The sequence below is a fragment of the Lucilia cuprina genome, chromosome 3 (genome assembly GCF_022045245.1).
Source record: "Lucilia cuprina isolate Lc7/37 chromosome 3, ASM2204524v1, whole genome shotgun sequence".
NCBI classification, from domain to species: Eukaryota; Metazoa; Arthropoda; class Insecta; order Diptera; family Calliphoridae; genus Lucilia; species Lucilia cuprina.
Window position 1 is genome coordinate 28,582,135 of NC_060951.1, and position 20,124 is coordinate 28,602,258.

The 20,124-nt window shown below is 31.6% G+C and overlaps 1 protein-coding gene across 1 annotated transcript in view; it reads right to left on the reverse strand.

The window, feature by feature from the left end:
• Position 1: 1 nt before the first annotated feature.
• The window catches only part of LOC111680398, a gene marked incomplete at its 3' end in the record, with an annotated part of 97,335 nt that continues 77,212 nt past the window's right edge, over positions 2-20,124 (reverse strand). Inside the window, exons 3-4 of the mRNA XM_046947024.1 lie at positions 16,179-18,692; positions 2-624 (exon numbers count right to left, since the gene is read on the reverse strand). Coding sequence (XP_046802980.1) covers positions 2-624; positions 16,179-18,201 — 2,646 coding nt within the window. The remainder of the gene's footprint in view (positions 625-16,178; positions 18,693-20,124) is intronic.

Consider the following 20,124-nt stretch of genomic DNA (forward strand, 5'->3'; position numbering starts at 1 on the left):
CGGTGGGTGTGACAGTGGTTGTAGCACTACAAACGGTACGCTGGGGTAAAAATAATGATTTAGTTTGACGACTGGCCGCCTGTTGTAGCACATCCGCACTGGGGGAAGATCGTGTTACAGTCAATGAGCTTGTGCCCGTGGCCAAGGCTGCTATGGTAGGAGCTTCTCGTTTGATGGTATTTAGTTTTTCTTGACTTTTTGTTTGTTTTTTAGTAATTGTACCAAATCTGGCCTGTAAATACTCTTGAGCACTGGTATTATATTTGCTGCGACTACTTGCATTTACTGGCAATGCTGTTGTTGTTGTATTGGCAGTAACAATATGGTTTTGTTGTTGCTGTTGTTGTTGGTCCTCCATCATATTTATTGTCTTGTTGATTGTTGTAGAACCTGGTGTTATAACCGGACTATACAGTTGATCTCCCTGATGTGACTGCTGCTTTTGCTGTTTGCTGTTGATTTTATTTCCTGCATAAGCTGGCAACAAATCGGGTTGAAACTCAACGGTTGTGCCATTTATATTGTTGCTGTTACGTCCTTTAGTATGTTGACCTGTAGTCGTTACTGCCATTGTATTGACTTCCGCTTGTGCTCGACCATGTGGATATTTTATATGGAGCATGTCTGCAACAATTATTAAAAGAGAAAATTAAAAATATCAAAATTATTATTATTATTTTTTGTGTTGACCTCAATTTATATTTATTAATATTAAATAAGCTTTATTAAAGTTGAATAAAGAATAAGTGAATGTAAATTTTTTACAAAGAAAAAAATGATACCAAATCTTCTATAAGAAGGTCTTATTTTATGAAAATTCGTCTATAAATCATAAACTTTTCAAAATTTTATACAAAACATTTCACAAAAAAATTATTATCCAAATATCAAAAAAATCAATTTCTAAACTTTGGAAATTCTACTTGCTAACTCTAAAAGTTATGCAAAATAATAAAGTTTTTTTTTTCAAAATCCCCTTAAATTATTACAATTTTCTTAAATTATTGCAGACATTCCATTAATATTAATTAAAACCTCATATATTTGTCTGTCAACAAATTGCTTTGGAAAAAGTATTTACTTGTACATTTGTACTTTTACAAGCAAATATGAAAAAGTCTTTTGTATAAACATGATTTATTATTTAAATTACTACTATTATTCTTTTAGTTACTCAAGCAAATAAATAGCAGTATTATTTTAAGATACTAAATATATTTTAACATTTGTTCTAATATTTCTGACAATAACCAACGAAGGTGAGGGGGGGATGTTAACAACATAAAACAGAGAAAAAGAACAATAATAAAAACTTCATTAAAAATTTACCCCAAAAAAAGTAAACAAGCTTTTAGTTATTTTGACTAAAAAACTAATTTCTTTCATAAACTTCTAAAATATTTACAAATTAGAATATCACTCTCTTGTTGTCGACAAATAAACAAACAAACATATATTTGCAATTTATTCCCCAACTAATCAACATAAAAATTACCTTTGGGGTTGTAAAAAAGAAATAATAATAAATAATCATACAAAATATAAGAAAAAGTTAACAATACAAATAAAAATACTAAAACAATATACAAAGAAAATCATGTTCGTTTAAAAAAATGAAAGCTCTTCTAAATAATTAAAAACTTTGATTTATGTCAAATTAGTACAGAGTTTACAAAAAAAATCGAATAGTCTATTGAGGTCAAAATAGATATGACATGTATATAATTGAATTTTTAAAAGTAATTGAAATGAATTACTCCACAAAGACTACTAACAAATAGTGAGATAATATTCAAATACATATAGTAAATATCTCACACTATATAATAAAAGACATCACAAGAATTAAGATATTTCAGCTTTGACAATAAAACCAACTTTTGTGTTTATAAGTAGTGCAATAACAGTTCGCAATGGGATAGAAAACAAATAGAATCCTATAACAGTTAAGAGAATAGAAAATAATTATATTTTATTATAAAGCATTTAGTTTAAATGCGTCCGATATATTTAGCTTAAATTTACTCATAACATAAGTCTTTTTATGCGAATTATCGACATTTAATTTATTTTCCCAAAGGGTTTCTATATATGTATAGTAAGTGCTATGAGCTCAAAAATCCGATCTTTACCATTTTTTCATAGTGTTGTGGAAGATCATGTACTATCTTTGAAATTGTAACATGCAGTTTGATTAAAAAGTTTACAAGCCCTTCTTTGGGGTTTAGTTGTATGGGGACTAGGTGAAATAATGGACTGATATTAGCGAATTCAATAGGCTTTACCCTTAAAACAATTCACTGAATTATATTTAAAATTGCGACATGCAGTTAGATTATTAAGTTTACACAGACAGACAGACAGACAGTCAGACAAACAGAAAGACAGACAGAAAGATAGACGGAAAGACAGACAGAAAGACAGACAGACAAACAGACAGAAAGACAGACAGAAAGACAGACAGACAGACAGACAGACAGACAGAAAGACAGACAGACAGACAGAAATACAGATTTACTTGACAAAGTTCCACCATCGCCCCAGAATCCTTCAATGAAGAACACAGGTGGCAATTTTTGTACATGCATGTGCCGGTCCATGTACAAGCACTTTGCTGAAGTACTCGAGCTATCTAAACTCTTGCTATAGTAGCACCGTTGCGAAATGACAGACAGCATAGGCTCGAGGTTAATGCACATCCCGACAAGGAAAAAGCAATCACTGGTATAAAGTCAATAGAAGGGGAGACCAACCCCAACATCAGGTGAAATCGATTTTCTACTGAGATAGCTCTGTTGTTTCGGCAACAGAACAGATATATTAAGTGAAAAGGAGACCAACCCCAACATCAGGTGAAATCGATTTTCTACTGAGATAGCTCTGTTGTTCCGGCAATAGAACCTAGAGATATATTTAGTAAAAAGGCGTACTAAATCAATACTAATCTCCAATATATGGAGACTTTCCCGCTCTTACACAAATTTTCGCATCAGTTCTATTCCCGTGATCATAAAAATCAGGACAAGTCCTACGGGCAACTCGCCACCCGTAGTATCAGATTATTTGATGCTCTGGTAAGACCCAATGTCAAATCATTCCAAGCAAGGTCCGAGGATACATTTGATTATCACCAGTTTATAGTCCCGGCAGATTAGAGGTACTGGTAGAACCTCTGTTTCCCGGGATTGCAATATACCAAGATGGAGATTTCACCAAGAAAACATGCCCTTGGGAAGACACACAGACGGATATAGCTAAATCGTTATTCAAAATAATTTTATGCCAATTTGTAACTTTAAAGTGGTCGTAGGAACAATTTTATTGTGCGCTATAAACATCAAAACAAACTAAATTACGCTCTCTACTAAAGTGATCTTGGATATAAAAATATGAACATAAATCTGTCACTTTTTAAACTTTCTTCTTCCGAAGCTTTCTTTCAACTTCATAACTGTCTTCAAAATATAAGACTTGGAATGTTTTATAGAAACAAAAATATCTTTGCTAAACTTCCCAATCATCGGTTCATATTTAGACTTGTTGGGCCCACTCATAAAAACCTCCATCATCATCATCAGTGGTGAAAAGGGTATATTTATATTAGCTTTCAATTCCAAAAATATTTATCTATGTCCTAATAAAATTCGTATTCGATTTACTAACGTCCGTCTGTCTGTTTAACTGCCCAAAACACGTTAAAACCGAACAAACGAAGTCGCCCAAATTAACTGAAATTTTTATTAAAAAATAACAGCAAGTTTCTAGATATATCTGTGTCTATCTTTATTCCAAAATTAATATATCTATTCAAAGTAAATGTTAGAATTTTAGATTATTCTAAGTAAATGCTACATTCTTAAGCTATATTCAACCTAAGCTTTTCATTATTTAAAAGGTTTAGGAACTAAGGCAGCAATCTCTAATTTTTATATTTTTAGACCATTCATCTTACTTAGTTAATGAAGTACCTACTCAGAAGAATATGAAAATCAATTTTAAAACAAATACATATAGAATTAGCTGGCAAATTAGCACCGAAGTTTTTAAACAAGGTCATGTATAAATTTCAGTTCTTTACCCCCCACTTTTCTTTGGCATGTGTATTATATAGTTATTTATTAGTTATTAATTTTTTTTCTTTGCCATCCATTTTCCCTTATCTATGTCTATCTAAATTATATGCAAATGTAATTTTATCGTAATGTAACTTAAACTAATTGTGAAAAATTGATGTTATTAAAACGAAATTCTCTTATTTGCCAAAGTAAGAATACTAATTATTGTTTATGGCTTTCAAAAAAACCGTATCCCCCATAGTAAAATGTTATATTCTTTACATACTATGTAGGTATATGTACAATGTACATACATACATAAGTATATACAATTTTTTCCATGACTTCAAATTCGTATATGGAAAAATATTTTACTATATTGTGGGATTTAGTTTGTATTAAAATTTTAAACATAAATTTAATTTGTAAAGGTTTTCTCTAAATTACAATACATTTTTTGTAAAAAAAAAAAACAGGAAATAATATTATAAACAGAGTTTATGACAGAAGAATTCATAAAAAAGTTGGAATGTTGTAACTTTAAATATATTTATACAACGTGCAAAAATTGGTTTATTGGTATCCAATTTAGCTTAAGATTGAGATAATATCTTTAGATTAAAATCTCGTTTTCAACATATCGAAATATTAAATTCTAAAACGATCTGCATATGTCTGTTTAAAATCACTATAAGCCCGAGAAGATAATTTTAGAACCGAAACAAATTTTATTCCGCCCATTACTGATTTATAAATACGAGTAAAGCGAAGAAATTCAACACAAACAAGTGTTATAGGAATCGAAATCTTCCTACGGAATTTGAAGACCATCAATTCCTACTCCCCATATAGTTTTGGAAGTGGACCTTATGTGGGAGCTTTTTCCGATTGTATACAAAATTTTGTGTTGATACCGATATATTCAAGGGAGTTATTAATACTAAACTAATTTCCCGGAATACACCCCTTTGTTTGGGGCAACGAGAAATATTGGAGTTTAAACATACTTGATTTTTGGGAGAAAAAAAAATAATAATGTATGACAAAATTCATAGAAATATATTTAGTAGTTTTTGAGAAAAGTATTTATGAATTGGGAAAAAAAAGTAATTTTTTTCGAAGTAGTCTAAAATTTATACTTCTAATTTTTTAAGTCGTCTGTCTGTCTGTCTGTCTGTCAGACAGACAGACAGACAGACAGACGAACAGACAGACAGACAGAAATATATAAATGTTTTACGAACGGAAATATCTCTATCAAAATTCTTTAGAATCGAACCCAACCTACCAGGGTTTCTAGCAGTTCGATCGAACAGCCTCGACTACCTGTTTAACCACTTTGGTATAACCCTAGCCACCTACTGACCTGGTTACTAGCTATTTCAGCAAGTGCTAGTCCTTCGCGGAAGTTAATAGTCACCTCATAGATTACGAAGAGACGGTCGCATTGAAGTGATGATTATAAAGCCCCTGAAGGGAAGAATAAAGTCAGTTATGGATCGATTCTCATATTTGGTAGAAATATTTGTGCTTGCAAGAAACATTCTTATGACGAATTTCAAGGCCATTCTCGTATTTTTAAGCCAATAGTGAGTTGAGTTGAAGTCATTTTCTGAAGCGGACCTGATATAGTAAGTAGATTCAATTGTGGTCCGATCCTCGTAGAATTTGGTAGACAAATTTTAACTCATAACAAACCTGCTTACGTCAAAATTATGCTCTTATTATTTAGCTAGTAATGGGCGTTAAAGTCATTTTTGGAGGGAATCTTATAGAGGGTAGTGAGAATTTCCTCATATAAAACTTGTTTATGTCGAATTTAAAAAGTACTAAGCAAAAACGTTAACCGATATTGCCCAAAATCTTACAAATAAAAAACATTTGTGGTAAATTTCAACTTACTAGCTATTTCCACTCGAAATCTATTGGGCTTTCAACAGACAGACAGACAGACAGACAGACAGACGGACAGATGTGGCTAGATTGTCTTAGAATTAAACTATGATCAAAATTTTAATAGTGGGTATGAAAAATGTGGTTTAATTTAAATGAAAATTACTGTCTTTGTCGAACTGATGGCTGGATATTGCCCAATACCGAATAAACCTTACGTTCATATAAGAAATATATGTGGAAAATATCAAGTTTCTAGCCGCTCGGAAATTATAGTGCTTTCAACCGACAGACGGACAGATGTGGCTAGATTATCTCAGAATTTAATAAGGATCCAGAATATATATGTATTTTTGTGGATCTATGATCAATATTTTGATGGTGGGTATAAAAAAGCTTGTTAGATTTAAATAAAAATCATTGTCCTTGTAGAACTGCTGGGTGGGTATTGCACAAAATAATTTGTTTTTAAAAATTAATAACACTATGCGACAAAAATAAATACCTGGGAAGTGATACTATTTTTCTGAAAGGTGGATCCGATTAGAATAAGAATATGTTTTTGAAATTTGCCAAACACTTCCAAAATCTTGAGTTACGGATAAGTAACTCTGTACATCTAGTGTAATAATATCATGATTCTGGGTACAGTCGTTTAGGTCATTTTTTACCCTGATGTATATGAAAAAGTTTTCAAAACTTATGAAAAAAACTCTTGTAAATTACCTTAAATCACTTTAATATTTTTGATAAAAAAAATCCACCTTAGCGTGAAAAGTACAATTAATTACAAACCACATGTGGGAAAACCTTCTAGACAAAAGTGTCACCCTTAAATCACAAACGACAACCATATATTAACAAAAATCACAAACCAGAAGGTTTTAAAAGTTGTCAGTCAGTAGCGTTAATTATACAATTCAAATAAATTACAGTACTTGTCGTTAATATGTATGAATTGTACCCTTTCAAAGAGAGAATGGCGCTTGGCGCATTTTAAATGATTTTTAACAAAAAGTTTGTTTTAACTTAATTTACAGCGAATAAAAGCGGACATTAATCAACCACATTTCTGGGAAAACATATTAATTAATACGAAACTTGAAATGAAGTGATAAGCGGGGCGGGTTGCAAAAAAAAAAAGCATAAACTGAAAGGAACAAAAAGTAACAAAAGAATTAAAAGGGAAGAAGTCATTATCTGGCCATTAAGCAAAAAAAGTATGAAATTAAATGGGAATGAAAACGAACAAATAGAATAATGTACAAAGGAATAAGAAAAATAAGTTAGAGTGCTATATTCGGCTGTGCCGAATCTTAAATACCCTCCACCAGCTACTTCTATGTTATAACTTTTCGAATTGATCAAATATTTGTAGAAATAAGTTTTCTCATGTCTTTAATAGAAAAAATCCCAAAAATTAAATCTATTACAATTCCAAGATTTACTGAACATTATGTATTTAGTAATTTGCATGTACGCATGTGTGAAAGATTTAAAGATTTTCAAAATACAAATACATATACAATTTTGTTCTACATAAAATTTTGTTCAACACAAATTGATAATGCTCTTTAAATACTGTTAAAGCCCTTTTAGGGGCTGGACCTAGTATAGGAGAAATAGAATTTTTGTATACAAAACTAATATTTTTACCAAATTATGTATCAATAGCTTTATTTGGTAATAAGTAATGTGCGTTTAAGAAATTTTCGTAAAAGAACTTTGTATAGGAGCTATGTCCAATTATGTATATAAAGGCAAAATTTCAGAATTCTGTATCTATATCATTACTTGGTAAAGAATATTGTGAATCTAAGTGATTTTCTGGACCTAGTATGAGAGCTATGACCAAATACGGATCGTTTGTAAAACAATTTTATAGTGAATTTATGTATATAAGAGCAATATTTTTGCTAAATGTATGGATATAAATATGTGCGTTTTTTTCAAATTTTCGGAAGGGAACCTTGTATGTGTGTTTTTCTAAAAGGGACCTTATATGGGAGCTATGATTAATTATTGACGGATCGGAAAAATATTTCACAATATTATTTCTCTGTATATGAGCAACACTTGTGCCAAACTTTATATGGATATCTTAATTTAGTAATGAGTTATGTGCGTTTAAGTTATTTTCGGGAGGGGACCTTGTATGGGAGCTATGACCAGTTATGGACCGATGAAAAAAATTTATTAGTAATATTTTTGTGTATATGAGCAATACTTGTACCAAATTTAATATCGATATCTTAATTTAGTAATGAGTTATGCGCGTTCAACTGATTTTCGGGAGGGGACCTTGTATGGGAGCTATGACCAATTATGGACCGATCGAAAAAATCTTTCATTGTAATATTTCTGTATATAAGAACAATACTTGTACCAAATTTAATATCGATATCTTAATTTAGTAATGAGTTATGTGCGTTTAAGTGATTTTCGGGAGGGGTCCTTGTATGGGAGGTATGACCAAATATGAACCGATCGAAAAAATCTTTCATTGTTATATTTCTGTATATAAGAGCAATACTTGTACCAAATTTAATATCGATATCTTAATTTAGTAATGAGTTTTGTGCGTTTAAGTGATTTTCGGGAGGGACTTTGTATGGGTGCTATGACCAATTGTGAACCGATAGAAAAAATTTTTCCTTGATATGAATTGTATTGATATAAAACTTTAAACTGTAAAATTTTGTGAAGATATCGATATTGTAACGGAAGTTATTAACAATAAACACATTTTCCGGGAATATGTACATTTGTATGGGAGGTACATGAAATTATGAACCGATTTTTAACAATGTTGATTCTGGCATCAATAGATGTATCTCTGATAAAATTCATAAATTTATCTGCAGTAGTTTTTGTAAAAAGTACAAATAAATATGTGAAAAATCGCCATTTTTTTCGAGGTTGTCTTAAATTTTTACTCATAACTCTGAAACTATTTCACCGATCTTGCTGATTTTCAATACCCAACTGCTTAGGATAACAATGAATATTTTGAGTGAATTTTGTGGAGTTTCATTGCTTCGTTTTAACGTGAGCGTGTTTTATATAGACAGACAGACGGACATATCTAGATCGACTCAGAATTTCATAAGGATCAAGAATATATATACTTTGTTGGGTCTTAGATGAATATTTCTTAGTGTTACAAACGGAATGACAAACTGATATATACCCTCTATCACCACTGATGGTGGTGGAGGGTATAAAAAGAAATTGATGTGATGAAGAGAAAAAAAGTGAAAAAGGAAAAAAAGGGGCTAAAGCAAAGTTATTATGGGTGCCAGTAACAGACAATGATTGATGTAGTGATTTAAATTTGTTGTTTTTTCTACATTTTTTGTACTAAAAGTGCGTTTATTGCTGTAATACATAATACAAATAAATGTTTTTGGTCTCATTACTATTAAGCGTTATGTTGGGCCTACCGTTTCCTTTACACACATACATACATGTCTGCTTTAACAGACTTGTACAAAAAAACAAACATGCGGAAGTTATCAACGCACTTTTTCAAACATTTAATAAAAATTACTTAATGGCAGTAAATTTTATTTATGGCATTAAATTTAATTCTTCTCTTAAACAAACACACACAAAATTAAGTACGAAATTATAGTCGAACATAGTCGACTTGGTAACGATAATTTTTGTCCAGATAAAAGTATGATATAAACATAAATAAGACTCTTTAGAAGATGTTCAGTTGAATAGGGGCTAGTTGGACATAAAGGATCTTGTACCAAATATCATTGAATTATCTCCAAAATTGCGAGCAGTTGTTTGATTATAAGGACAGATGGAAGGACGTACGTACATGCCGTATGTATGTAAAATTTAATAATATAATTAATTATTCATTACAAACATCAGCACAAAGTCAATATACCCTTCCCATTAAAATTGATATAGGGTATAACCAAATACAAATAACTTATAAAAAAAGTCAATGAAAGGCACGTAAATAAGTAAGTAAAGCAAATAATAAATATCAGGTAATAAATGGCTTAAATAACAGGATTTATGTTTTTGTTTTCTTTTTTTTTATTCTCTGACAAAATTTTTGTGTGTGTTTTTTTATTTGCAGGCCTTAAAGGCATGTAATCATAAGATAGGAAGTGTATATGAGCATAATATTTTTCTTGGAAATTGTTTCTTTTTTTATATCTCAACACTAAAAATTTATGAGTTGCGTAGTCATTGAAAAGGAAATATGTAAATGTAATCAATCAATATTTTGACGGAAATATAAACGCAAACTGAATCACAGAAGGGGCAAATATTGACATCGAAGTTTGTCTTTTACTGATTTGCAGAAAGAAACAAATTGGTGGATAATTTTGTTTTAAATTTTAATTTCAAAGAAGTTAGTCTGCGGTTTATGAACTAGAAGATGAACTATTCAAAGAGTTTCAAATAGTGTACCCCAGAGATAACGCATTTTAATCATCTACAATCCTAACACCAGTCAACAGTGTAGTCTAATATAAAAGTCTAGTGCATCGATCATATATTTTTATATCCAGTCATATATTGGTAATGACTTGCAACTGTAACCACTTACCTATAAACATACTTTTCAACAATAACTACTACATATCGCTCTTATTACAATGAAGTACTTCAATAACGTCTTATTTTTAATGGGTTATATAATTACTTTCTAATTCATTAATCAACTGCTGTGTGTTGTAAAAGTGATTATATGATTTGTTTTAATTTTTGCAATAAGTGAAGAAAATAGTTTCTAAACCAAAAGTTTATAAAGAATTTTGTTGTTGTACTGCTATATGGGAGGAGGAAGGATCGATTATAAAAAACATTTTGGTTCCATCCGCTTTTATAAGCCAGTTATCAGCTTTATAGTAATTTTCTGAAGATAACCTTATATGGGGGCTAGGTTTAATCAGATATTGTCCACTTTTAATAACAAACAAAATGATTTGTTCAAAATTTCAACTCTCTAGCTCGTACTTTGGTGTTTTTTCAAGAGACATACAGACGGAAGGACGGCTAGATCGTCTTAGAATTTAATAAACACCTAATATTTCGATGTGTTATAAACGGAATAAAAAATACAATACACCCCATATTTTCTGATGGTGGGTATAAAAGAATTTATAAGTATCACTCATATTTCGTACACATTTATCAATATAAAAGCCTTATCTTCTATGTACTTCTAAATCTACTGCGAAATTAAAAATAGATTGAGATTGAACTTAGTTACTGACTTATAAGTGCATTATGGTACGAAAATCCCATATCTTAAGATCTTCAAGGTGTTTGGCAAATTTTATTTACATTTCATTAAATTATTCGAATAAAAACTTTTATTCATTATTCGTTCGAAAATCGAATAAATTTTAAAATTTAGTCAACTATTCGAATAAAAAAAATATTGTAATTTTTTATTCGAATAATTTTAAATACAAATGATTTTAACAAATTTAGATTGGCAAGGCCATTGACTTCTTAATAGTCTACAACATAGAATAGTAACATATCAATAGACTATAAAATAGGATAGTACGTTGTTGATTACTGAGTATACTAATCAACATACCTCATCATGCTTGGGATATAGTGATTTAATTTTCAGTTTTGCTATTTATGATTATTTGATATTGTAATTGATTTTTGTAACTTACAATTACTTGTAATTGAAGTTAAATTTTTTCCAATTATAATAACTTGTATTTGAAAAATGTCCAATTATTGTGTAACTGAGAATGTTCCTCCGCCAAATTACGTGTAATTTGAAGTGATACCTAAATTACAATTACAAGTAATTGTGATAAGTAACTTCAATTACAATTAAAATTTTACAATTAGGTACTTCAATCACAATTACAAGTAATTGTGGTTGGTTATTTCAATTACAAGTAAATGTAATTGGAAAAACTATAATTACAAGTAATTGTAATTGGAAAAACTATAGTTACAAGTAATTGTAATTGGTTGCTGGTCAGTTAAACATTACGAGTAATTGTAATCCGAAAAACGTCAACTACAATCAGAAGTAATTGTTATTGGTTATTCCTCAATTAATTCCATCCCCCATCAAAAAAGATGGTAACACATCTAAATATTGTTCACAGACCCCATAAAGCATATAGTTATTCTGGGACTTAGTAAGATTCTAAGATGATCTAGCTATGTCCGTCCGTCTGTCCGTATGTCTGTTGTTGGCACGATAGCGTATACAAAGAAAGAGATATTTATATGAAATCTTCCCAAAATATATTTTATTGATCAGAAATGTGTGATATTGAAAATAGGCAAAATCGGTCAACGATTTCACATAGCCCAAATACAAATGTACCCCCCGGAATATTGAGGAAACTTGTGCATGAACTAGTCATTCACTACTCTACATGAAATTTGGTAAATTATGTTTATTAGAATATCTTGAAAAATGGTGCCGCCGTGGAAACAGATTTGTAAGGTAGAGAGCAGTTGGAACTTGTTATGAAGAATGATATGATTTTTGTATGGCATTCCTCGTGTAGAGACTCTGCTTAAGGACTCCAAAATGAGAATATTTCACAATGTTTAATTTGTGCTGATTCACTGAATTTATATTATTTTTTGACACAGAACATGGTTTAAAAATTAGGAATATACAAAAATTAGTTGATTTAAGAGCTGTTGGTAAGCAAATTTGTACAGCACAAAAAAAGTGCTAAATTTATGGATTTCAAAATCTTTTTTTAGGACAATAATTTAAAGATGCAATTGGGGAAGCAGTTAGGATTGCTGTAGTTATATTTATTGCTTTCAAATCTCTATTAACTTTTGTGAATATCGGTAATTGACCATACCCCCCATATGTGCTACCATTCAGGGAATGAATCTAACACTTAATACTTGATAAGAAATTTTAGTAAAATGATGAAATTTAATATGAAATAGTTTTATATGAGCCAAAATATCTCTAGAAATATTTGTGAGAATTGGTCTATACTTCACTTTACCTTATATTTATTGCTTTCAAATCAAAAATATGTTTTGCTGTGCTGTCTCAGAATTTGCGAGTACAGCTACGAAATTTGATAGAAACAAGTTTTATATTAATAAAAATCTCTCTACCAATTTTTATAATGATCGATCCTCTCCCCCTTATTGGATCGCCTTCAAAAAAATACTTAAACGTCGTCAATGTCTCAGAAATTTGATTACAGCAATTAAGTTTGTATTAGACTAATGCTCTCTATTAACTTTTGTTTAGATCGGTAATTGACCACGCCCCCCCATATGAACGCTTAATACTGGATAAATTAAACTTCTATCGTATACAGAAAAATATTTTAAAATAGACTTGGTCCATTTTCGGATTCTATACAAAGTACTAAAAATCGTCTTGCGTACCACAAGTAAGCTCAAAATTATTAAATTTTTAAGAAATATTTCAAAAAGATTGAGTACATCGATATACATCCTTTGTGGTACAAGGGACACCCTAATGTACAAAATGTATCTTACAAATAAATTTGACACACACGGTTTTTGTATGAGAAACAAATCAAGAATAATTACCGAACTTATTATATGTATTGCAATCACTTACAGATGTATTTATTATTTTAATGTATTAAATCACACAATACATCTTTAAAATGTGTGTTTACAAAACAGCCAGAAGTAAAAAATATAAATTATAAAAATCTCTATCACACAATTACTTCTAAGACCTTAAAACATCATATCATATGTCAAGAAGAAAAAACATCGTTATCAATAAGATAAGAAAAAATCTAGCTCTTTATTCAATGACTTTGATAATATTTTCGATAAAAAAAACACCAAGTGGGAGTTGGTAGCTGGAAACGAAAAGATAATAATAACATAAAGGCAATACACATTTCATTGAACAAGTGTACTCGGGCTAGGCTCTTATAATGGAAAACAATAAATATTTAACATCATTCATGGCCGTAAGGCAATTGCAAAGAAAATAAGGACAACAAAATTGAAACAAAAATAAACTCATTGAGTGCTCTGCCCATGGCTTAAATGAAATTTTCCGAAAAGGTCTTCTTTCTTCTTTGTCTCGGAATTTCGAAATGAAAAACAGAATGAAAGAAAATTGTTTGATATATGAAAAGAAACAAACGACAATGACGAGCAATATTAATGCTCTCGACATTTAACAGTTTTTCTTTTTCTTTTTTACGTCGCAGAAAATATACAATACAAGACAAGGAAAACAAAATTAATGGGAAATAAAAAACAATACAACCTATCAAACAAAAAAGAAGAGAAATTAAAGTAGCAGCACCATAAAAACAGTTTTCATTTCAATAATTGTTCATGGGTAAAAATTAATTGCAGTATTTAACACAAAAGCCAGACATACCTGGCGTTGATTTTGTTGCTGTTTTAGTTGCCTGCCATTCTTTTACATGGCATTTTTATGAAGGCTTTAAGGAAAACAAATGGTTGTTATCGCTGTGACTGCAAGGAAAATATTTTTTTCTTTTTTGGGGGGTTTTTTGTTTCTGTTTTAAATTAAAGTTATTAATAAAGATTTTGTTTACGAAGACATAACTAGGTTGTTCAGTTATGTATGGATTAATGGAAAATTATTAAAATGGTTAAGTACTTTGGATTGCTTTGTTAAAAAATTTTAAAGTACGAGAATCTTATATACCCCTTTACAATAGGGTTTGAAATATTTCAAATTATTTCATATTTTCCAACTCTACCATTAATTTAATAATAACCAAACAAAACCAATAACAACTACAGAAAAATTAAAGGAATGCTCCCCAATAAACATTAGGGTGATATTTGGAATATGGCTTAAATCAACTATGAACCGATATCTTTTGAACTAAAAATTTTAAATTTTTAAACCTTGAGTGTATGAGTATGTTTTCTAAAGAGGACCATATATGCATCAATTATGCACCGATACCCATAAAATTTCTATATAAATTTTGTTTTTAAAGAAAAAAACTCCTATTTCAATAACCAAAACTATTTTTGAAGGGGGAAGGGGTAGGGTGAGATACCAACGCATTCCGCATGAAAATATATCAGAACTCGTATTTCTAAATAAACAATGATCGTTTCAGTAATTTTCTGAATCGGACCTTATATGAGTGTTAGGGACCGATCCTCAAAAAATTAGGTAGAAAGATATCGCAAACATGAAACTTATTTATGTCGAATTCCATCGCTATACTCGTACTTCTGTTATGACCGTTAAGTTGTTTGGACTTGTATGGGGACTATTCGAAGGTGTGAACCGATATTTCCCATTTTCATTACTAAACAAACTTTAGTAATAAAAATAGGCAGACAGACGGACGGACATGATTAGATCGTCTTAGAATTCAATAGGACGATCTATGGGGGTCTGACCAATATTTCGATGTGTTATAAACGGAATGACAAAATCAATATACCTCCTATCTTTTTTGATGGTAGGTATACAAATTTTGGGGTCTTTAGAAAATTAATTACTGCAGACGGAAAGACAGACATGGTTAGATCGTCTTAGAATTTAATAAGGACCCGGAATATATATACTTCTATGGGTCTATGACCAATATTTCGATGTGTTACAAACGGAATGACAAAATCAACCAACCGACGGAAAGACAGATAGAAGGGCATTATTTACGAGACTCCGCTATAAATAAGGATCTAAAATATATATTTTATAGGGTCCCAAAATGATATTGACAGAAGGGCGGATGTGGTAACAACGGCAATAAATTGGAAAAGGACCCAGAATATATATTCTTTTTTTGAGCATTCGAACAATATTTCGATTTAATACAAACGCAGTGGTAAATTCAATATACCACCATATTGTTTATCACGGATGTTAAAATTTTATTAACAAAGCCTAATTAAACTTCCAAGTTAAACTTTTATAAAAAACTGCTGTTTGTCAATATATCAAAATTCGACCCACTGCAACTCATAGAGTTACCCACCAACTTTGTCAGATTGAAAGACGTCGGTTTAAAAATTAAGAAAATCTGATATGAAGTCTTCTTATTACAAATTGATAATTTCACCTCTCTGTGACATAAGTATACTTAAAATGGAAGGACTAAACTACTTATAAACCTTAGTATTATTAAGCAGAATGTAAAAAATATAAAATCTTAACTTTAACAATTTATTTCAATTTTATATTCAAATATATAGCTACAAAACATACATACGTATGTACAAATGTATAAAGCATTTACTTACCATCATTACTCTGCTCGTAATATTTCTTTTCCATATGACCCATTTGTACATCACAGTTTATTTTGCCACCCACATTCCCACTACCACCATTGCCACCGCCCCCACCACTACTGCCATCTTGCTCCATTAAAGGTGAATTGCCTGAACCCATGCTATCATCACCAACGCCACCAATTCCCACACCTCCACCACCATTATGTTTTATAAGTTCACTGTATTTATCCTTAATCAAAGTTGTGCCCCCATTTATTGTAGTCTGTTGCAGATGATGATGGTGTTTCTTATATTTTAACGTATCATCGACAACACCCAACATTACATCTGTATTGCCGGCCATTGTGGTTGTACCATGATTAGCCACTACAGTGCCATGGGCGGTCAGGGGATCAGTGCCACTTAAGTCAAGATGATGATGACGATGCTGATGTGCTGAGGCAGAGGCTATAAAACGTTTGTATATGCAACAGGTAACCATGGCCAGAAATACGGATACACTGAGTAAACCCAAAGCCATTAGGGATATAACGGCTGCTAAGTTACCCTGCAACATGTCGCGTGCTCCGGCCTTTTGTATGACTAAAGTCATTTGTACGCTATCTTTACCACCGGCATTTTCAGCAATACAAGTATAAGTGCCTTCATCTGACTTTTCAGCACCCATGATGGTGAGGCGTGATATATAGACATTACGACCGAACTCCTTTTCTTTGGATAAATCGTCCTGAATGATTTGTATATGTATGCGCTGTTGTAGTTGTTGTTGAGGCGGTGGAGCCAATTGACTAGTGCCAGTTTTATATACGGATTTACTACCATAATCCCAGGAGATGTGTGTATTGGCCGATGCATGTACCCTACACACTAATGTGACATTTTCTTTGGATGTATTAATGGAAGCTCCTTTGGCGGGGAAAATAATGCGTGGCTTACAGGCAAAAGCTTCGGGTTGATCTTCAATCCAAAGCATTCCGCGCAATGAACTGGGATAGTAGCAGGCGGTGGGTGGGGTATAGAGATTACGCCGCAGCACAAAATCACGAAAGATTTGTAATTCGCAGGTGCAGTTCCAGGGATTACCATCCAACGACAAAGCCGTCAAACGCTTAACAGACTCAAAGCTCTCTTTGCGTAAAAAACTCAAACGATTATTATTCAAATAGATCTGCGACAACAGCGGCACATTTACAAACACCTGAGTGGCAATCTTAACTAAACGGTTGTCTTTCAGTTCCACCTTATGCAGATATTTGAGATTTTGAAATATACCATCGCCCAAAGACTCCAGTTGATTGCCGTTCAAAATTATGGCTCTCACCTTTACCAAACGGGCAAATAAATTGGCCTGCAGCATGCGCAACAAATTATTTGAAACATCGAGTTCAATCAGTATTTCCAACTGGGTAAAACTACGCGGATCAATATGCTGCAAAGAACTGTTGCGTATATACAATTTATGTAAATTGGTGAGGTCAGCATTAAGAAACGAATTCTCCTCCAGATATACAATACGATTTAGTGATAAGTCAAGTACTTGCACCTCATTGCTAAGGTTTTCCGGTACACCTGTTAGTGTTAAATTCTTACAATCTGCTGTCTTTTTGCCCGAATTCCATTTGCAGTGACAATCACCGCAATCCATTAACCAATCAGCAGAGGCTTGTGTGGGCATATTGCTGAAGAAAGTAAAAAGTATTAACTGGCACAACAATAATAACGTGGAATTATATTTAAAAAATGGTAAAAACTGTACAAATCGAAATAATTCTAATGTATATTGTCGTTGCTGTTCCTCTTTCTCTTCCTGCTGTTGCTGCTGTTTACTTTTGTCAAATATTCTGCAAGTCTGTTTTTCTTGCTGACGCTGCTGACCGTATCGCTCTTTAGTGGTGATTTTTCTTTTCTTTCTATGTCGTATGCTCTCAAATTGTTCCGTTTTAGTTCTTATTTGTTGTAGTTGAGGTTGATGATGTTGCTGCTGTTGTTGTTGTTGTTTAAGCTGTATTTTATTGCTCTTGTTTTTCATGTTTTCCTCTGAGCCTTTATCACTTCTATGCTCACATCAGTCACGTTGACAATTTTGGCCACTGTTGCACGACACGTAATTGGACTTGTAGAGTAGCTACTCTGTCTCTGGCAACTGCTCCTGTTAACTGTTGTAGAAGTTGATGTTGTTGTGTTAGCAATATTTTTGTCGTTTGCTGCTGTGTTTTCATTTAATCGTTGTATCTTGTTTCTATCCCTTGCAGTTGTTGCTGTTGCTATATATTTTCTAGGTTGATTTGTTATTCGCTTCATAGAAATTTCGTCGCTGCAAGTTGTGTTGCGTTGTGTTGTACTGGTTGTTATTTTATATACTTTTTTGTGATTTCTCCCACTTATTACAAATTGCACACAATTTTATATTGTCGCACTAGTGGCTTCTACAGTGTGTTGCCCTGGCTTTTTTGTGGGTCGTTTTCTTTTCCAAGTTTATTGTTGGCACAATGACAGAAGCACAACACACATATCACCAGGCTAAAATGAAATTAAAATATGAGCTTTTGTTAGTTTATGGTTGTTGGTTTATTGTTTAGTGTGAGTACATATTTATTAGGATGGCTCACTACATATGTATATTATAGGTTTTGAATTCAAATAAATGGTCTTATTATTAAGAGGTTCAGAGCTAAATACTAAAGAGCTTGAACAATGTTCAGTTTTAGATTATGTATTTTAGAAAGCTGCCAAATTTATTTTTTTAGTTGCACATTGTAAGAATAACCCTAATCTACATAAATTGTTTGTTTTGTTGCTTACTTTTAATAAATTTGAAACATTTAATTAAAATTTTGGCTTAAGTCATGTTGGAAAAAGCTATAGAGAATTCTCAAAAACTTTGTAAGCGTTTAAAAAATATAATTTAAAAAATCTTATGAAAAGCTTAAAAAGTAACAAAATATTTTATATATATATAACGCACTTAAACTAAATATTATACTAGAATATAGTCAATTAAATTAAACAAAATATTAGTTCAACTACTGACTATACCATATAGTTGATATGAATATAGACAAAACTATATCCCAGAATAATAAGACTATTATAGTCTGTTCTATAAATATATGACTTTTCTCTTTTTCCCCTCCCGTGGATCCGCGCTGATATAGACACGTTTATTCTCCAGACTACGGTATAAATTATAAACCAGACTATAGGCCCTACTTAAGTCTACACTATGAAATATATCGCAGAAAACAGTGCACTGTATAGTGTATTATTTTCTTCATAATATAGTACAGAATGTATAGTCTGAAATTTAGACTTGACTGAAATATAGTGTAAAATGTAGTCTGCACTATGGTAGATACTACAGATTATACTATGGACTGGACTATAGTCCAAACTAAAGTCTATGCTATAGACAAGACTATAACATACAGACTACAGTCTACAATATAGACTACAGTTCGGACTAAATTCTATACAGTAGACTATTATATATTATATAGTCCAGACTAAAGTCCATATCATATAGTATACACTATTGGCTAGACTTTATTCCAGACTAACGTCAACATTATAAAATAAATTGTAATCCAAGCTACTATTTTATACTCCAATATAGCCCAGAATAGTCCAAATGACTATAGACTAGACAATAATCTAGGTGATGACATTATAGTTATACCCTACACCAATATAGTGGGGAGGGTATTATGCGTTTGTGCTGATGTTTGTAACACCCACAAATTTTGGTTTCAGACTTAACTTAAAGTATACCAATCGGCTCAGAATCGATTTAGCTATGTTCGTCTGTCCGTCTGTCCGTCTGTCCGTCCGTCTATCTGTCTCTGTCTGTGTGTTCATGTAAACCTTGTGCGTATGCTACAGGTCGCAATTTTCAAGAAAATTTGATGAAATTTGGCACATACTCTTTTCTTGGTTCAAAGACGAACGCTATTGA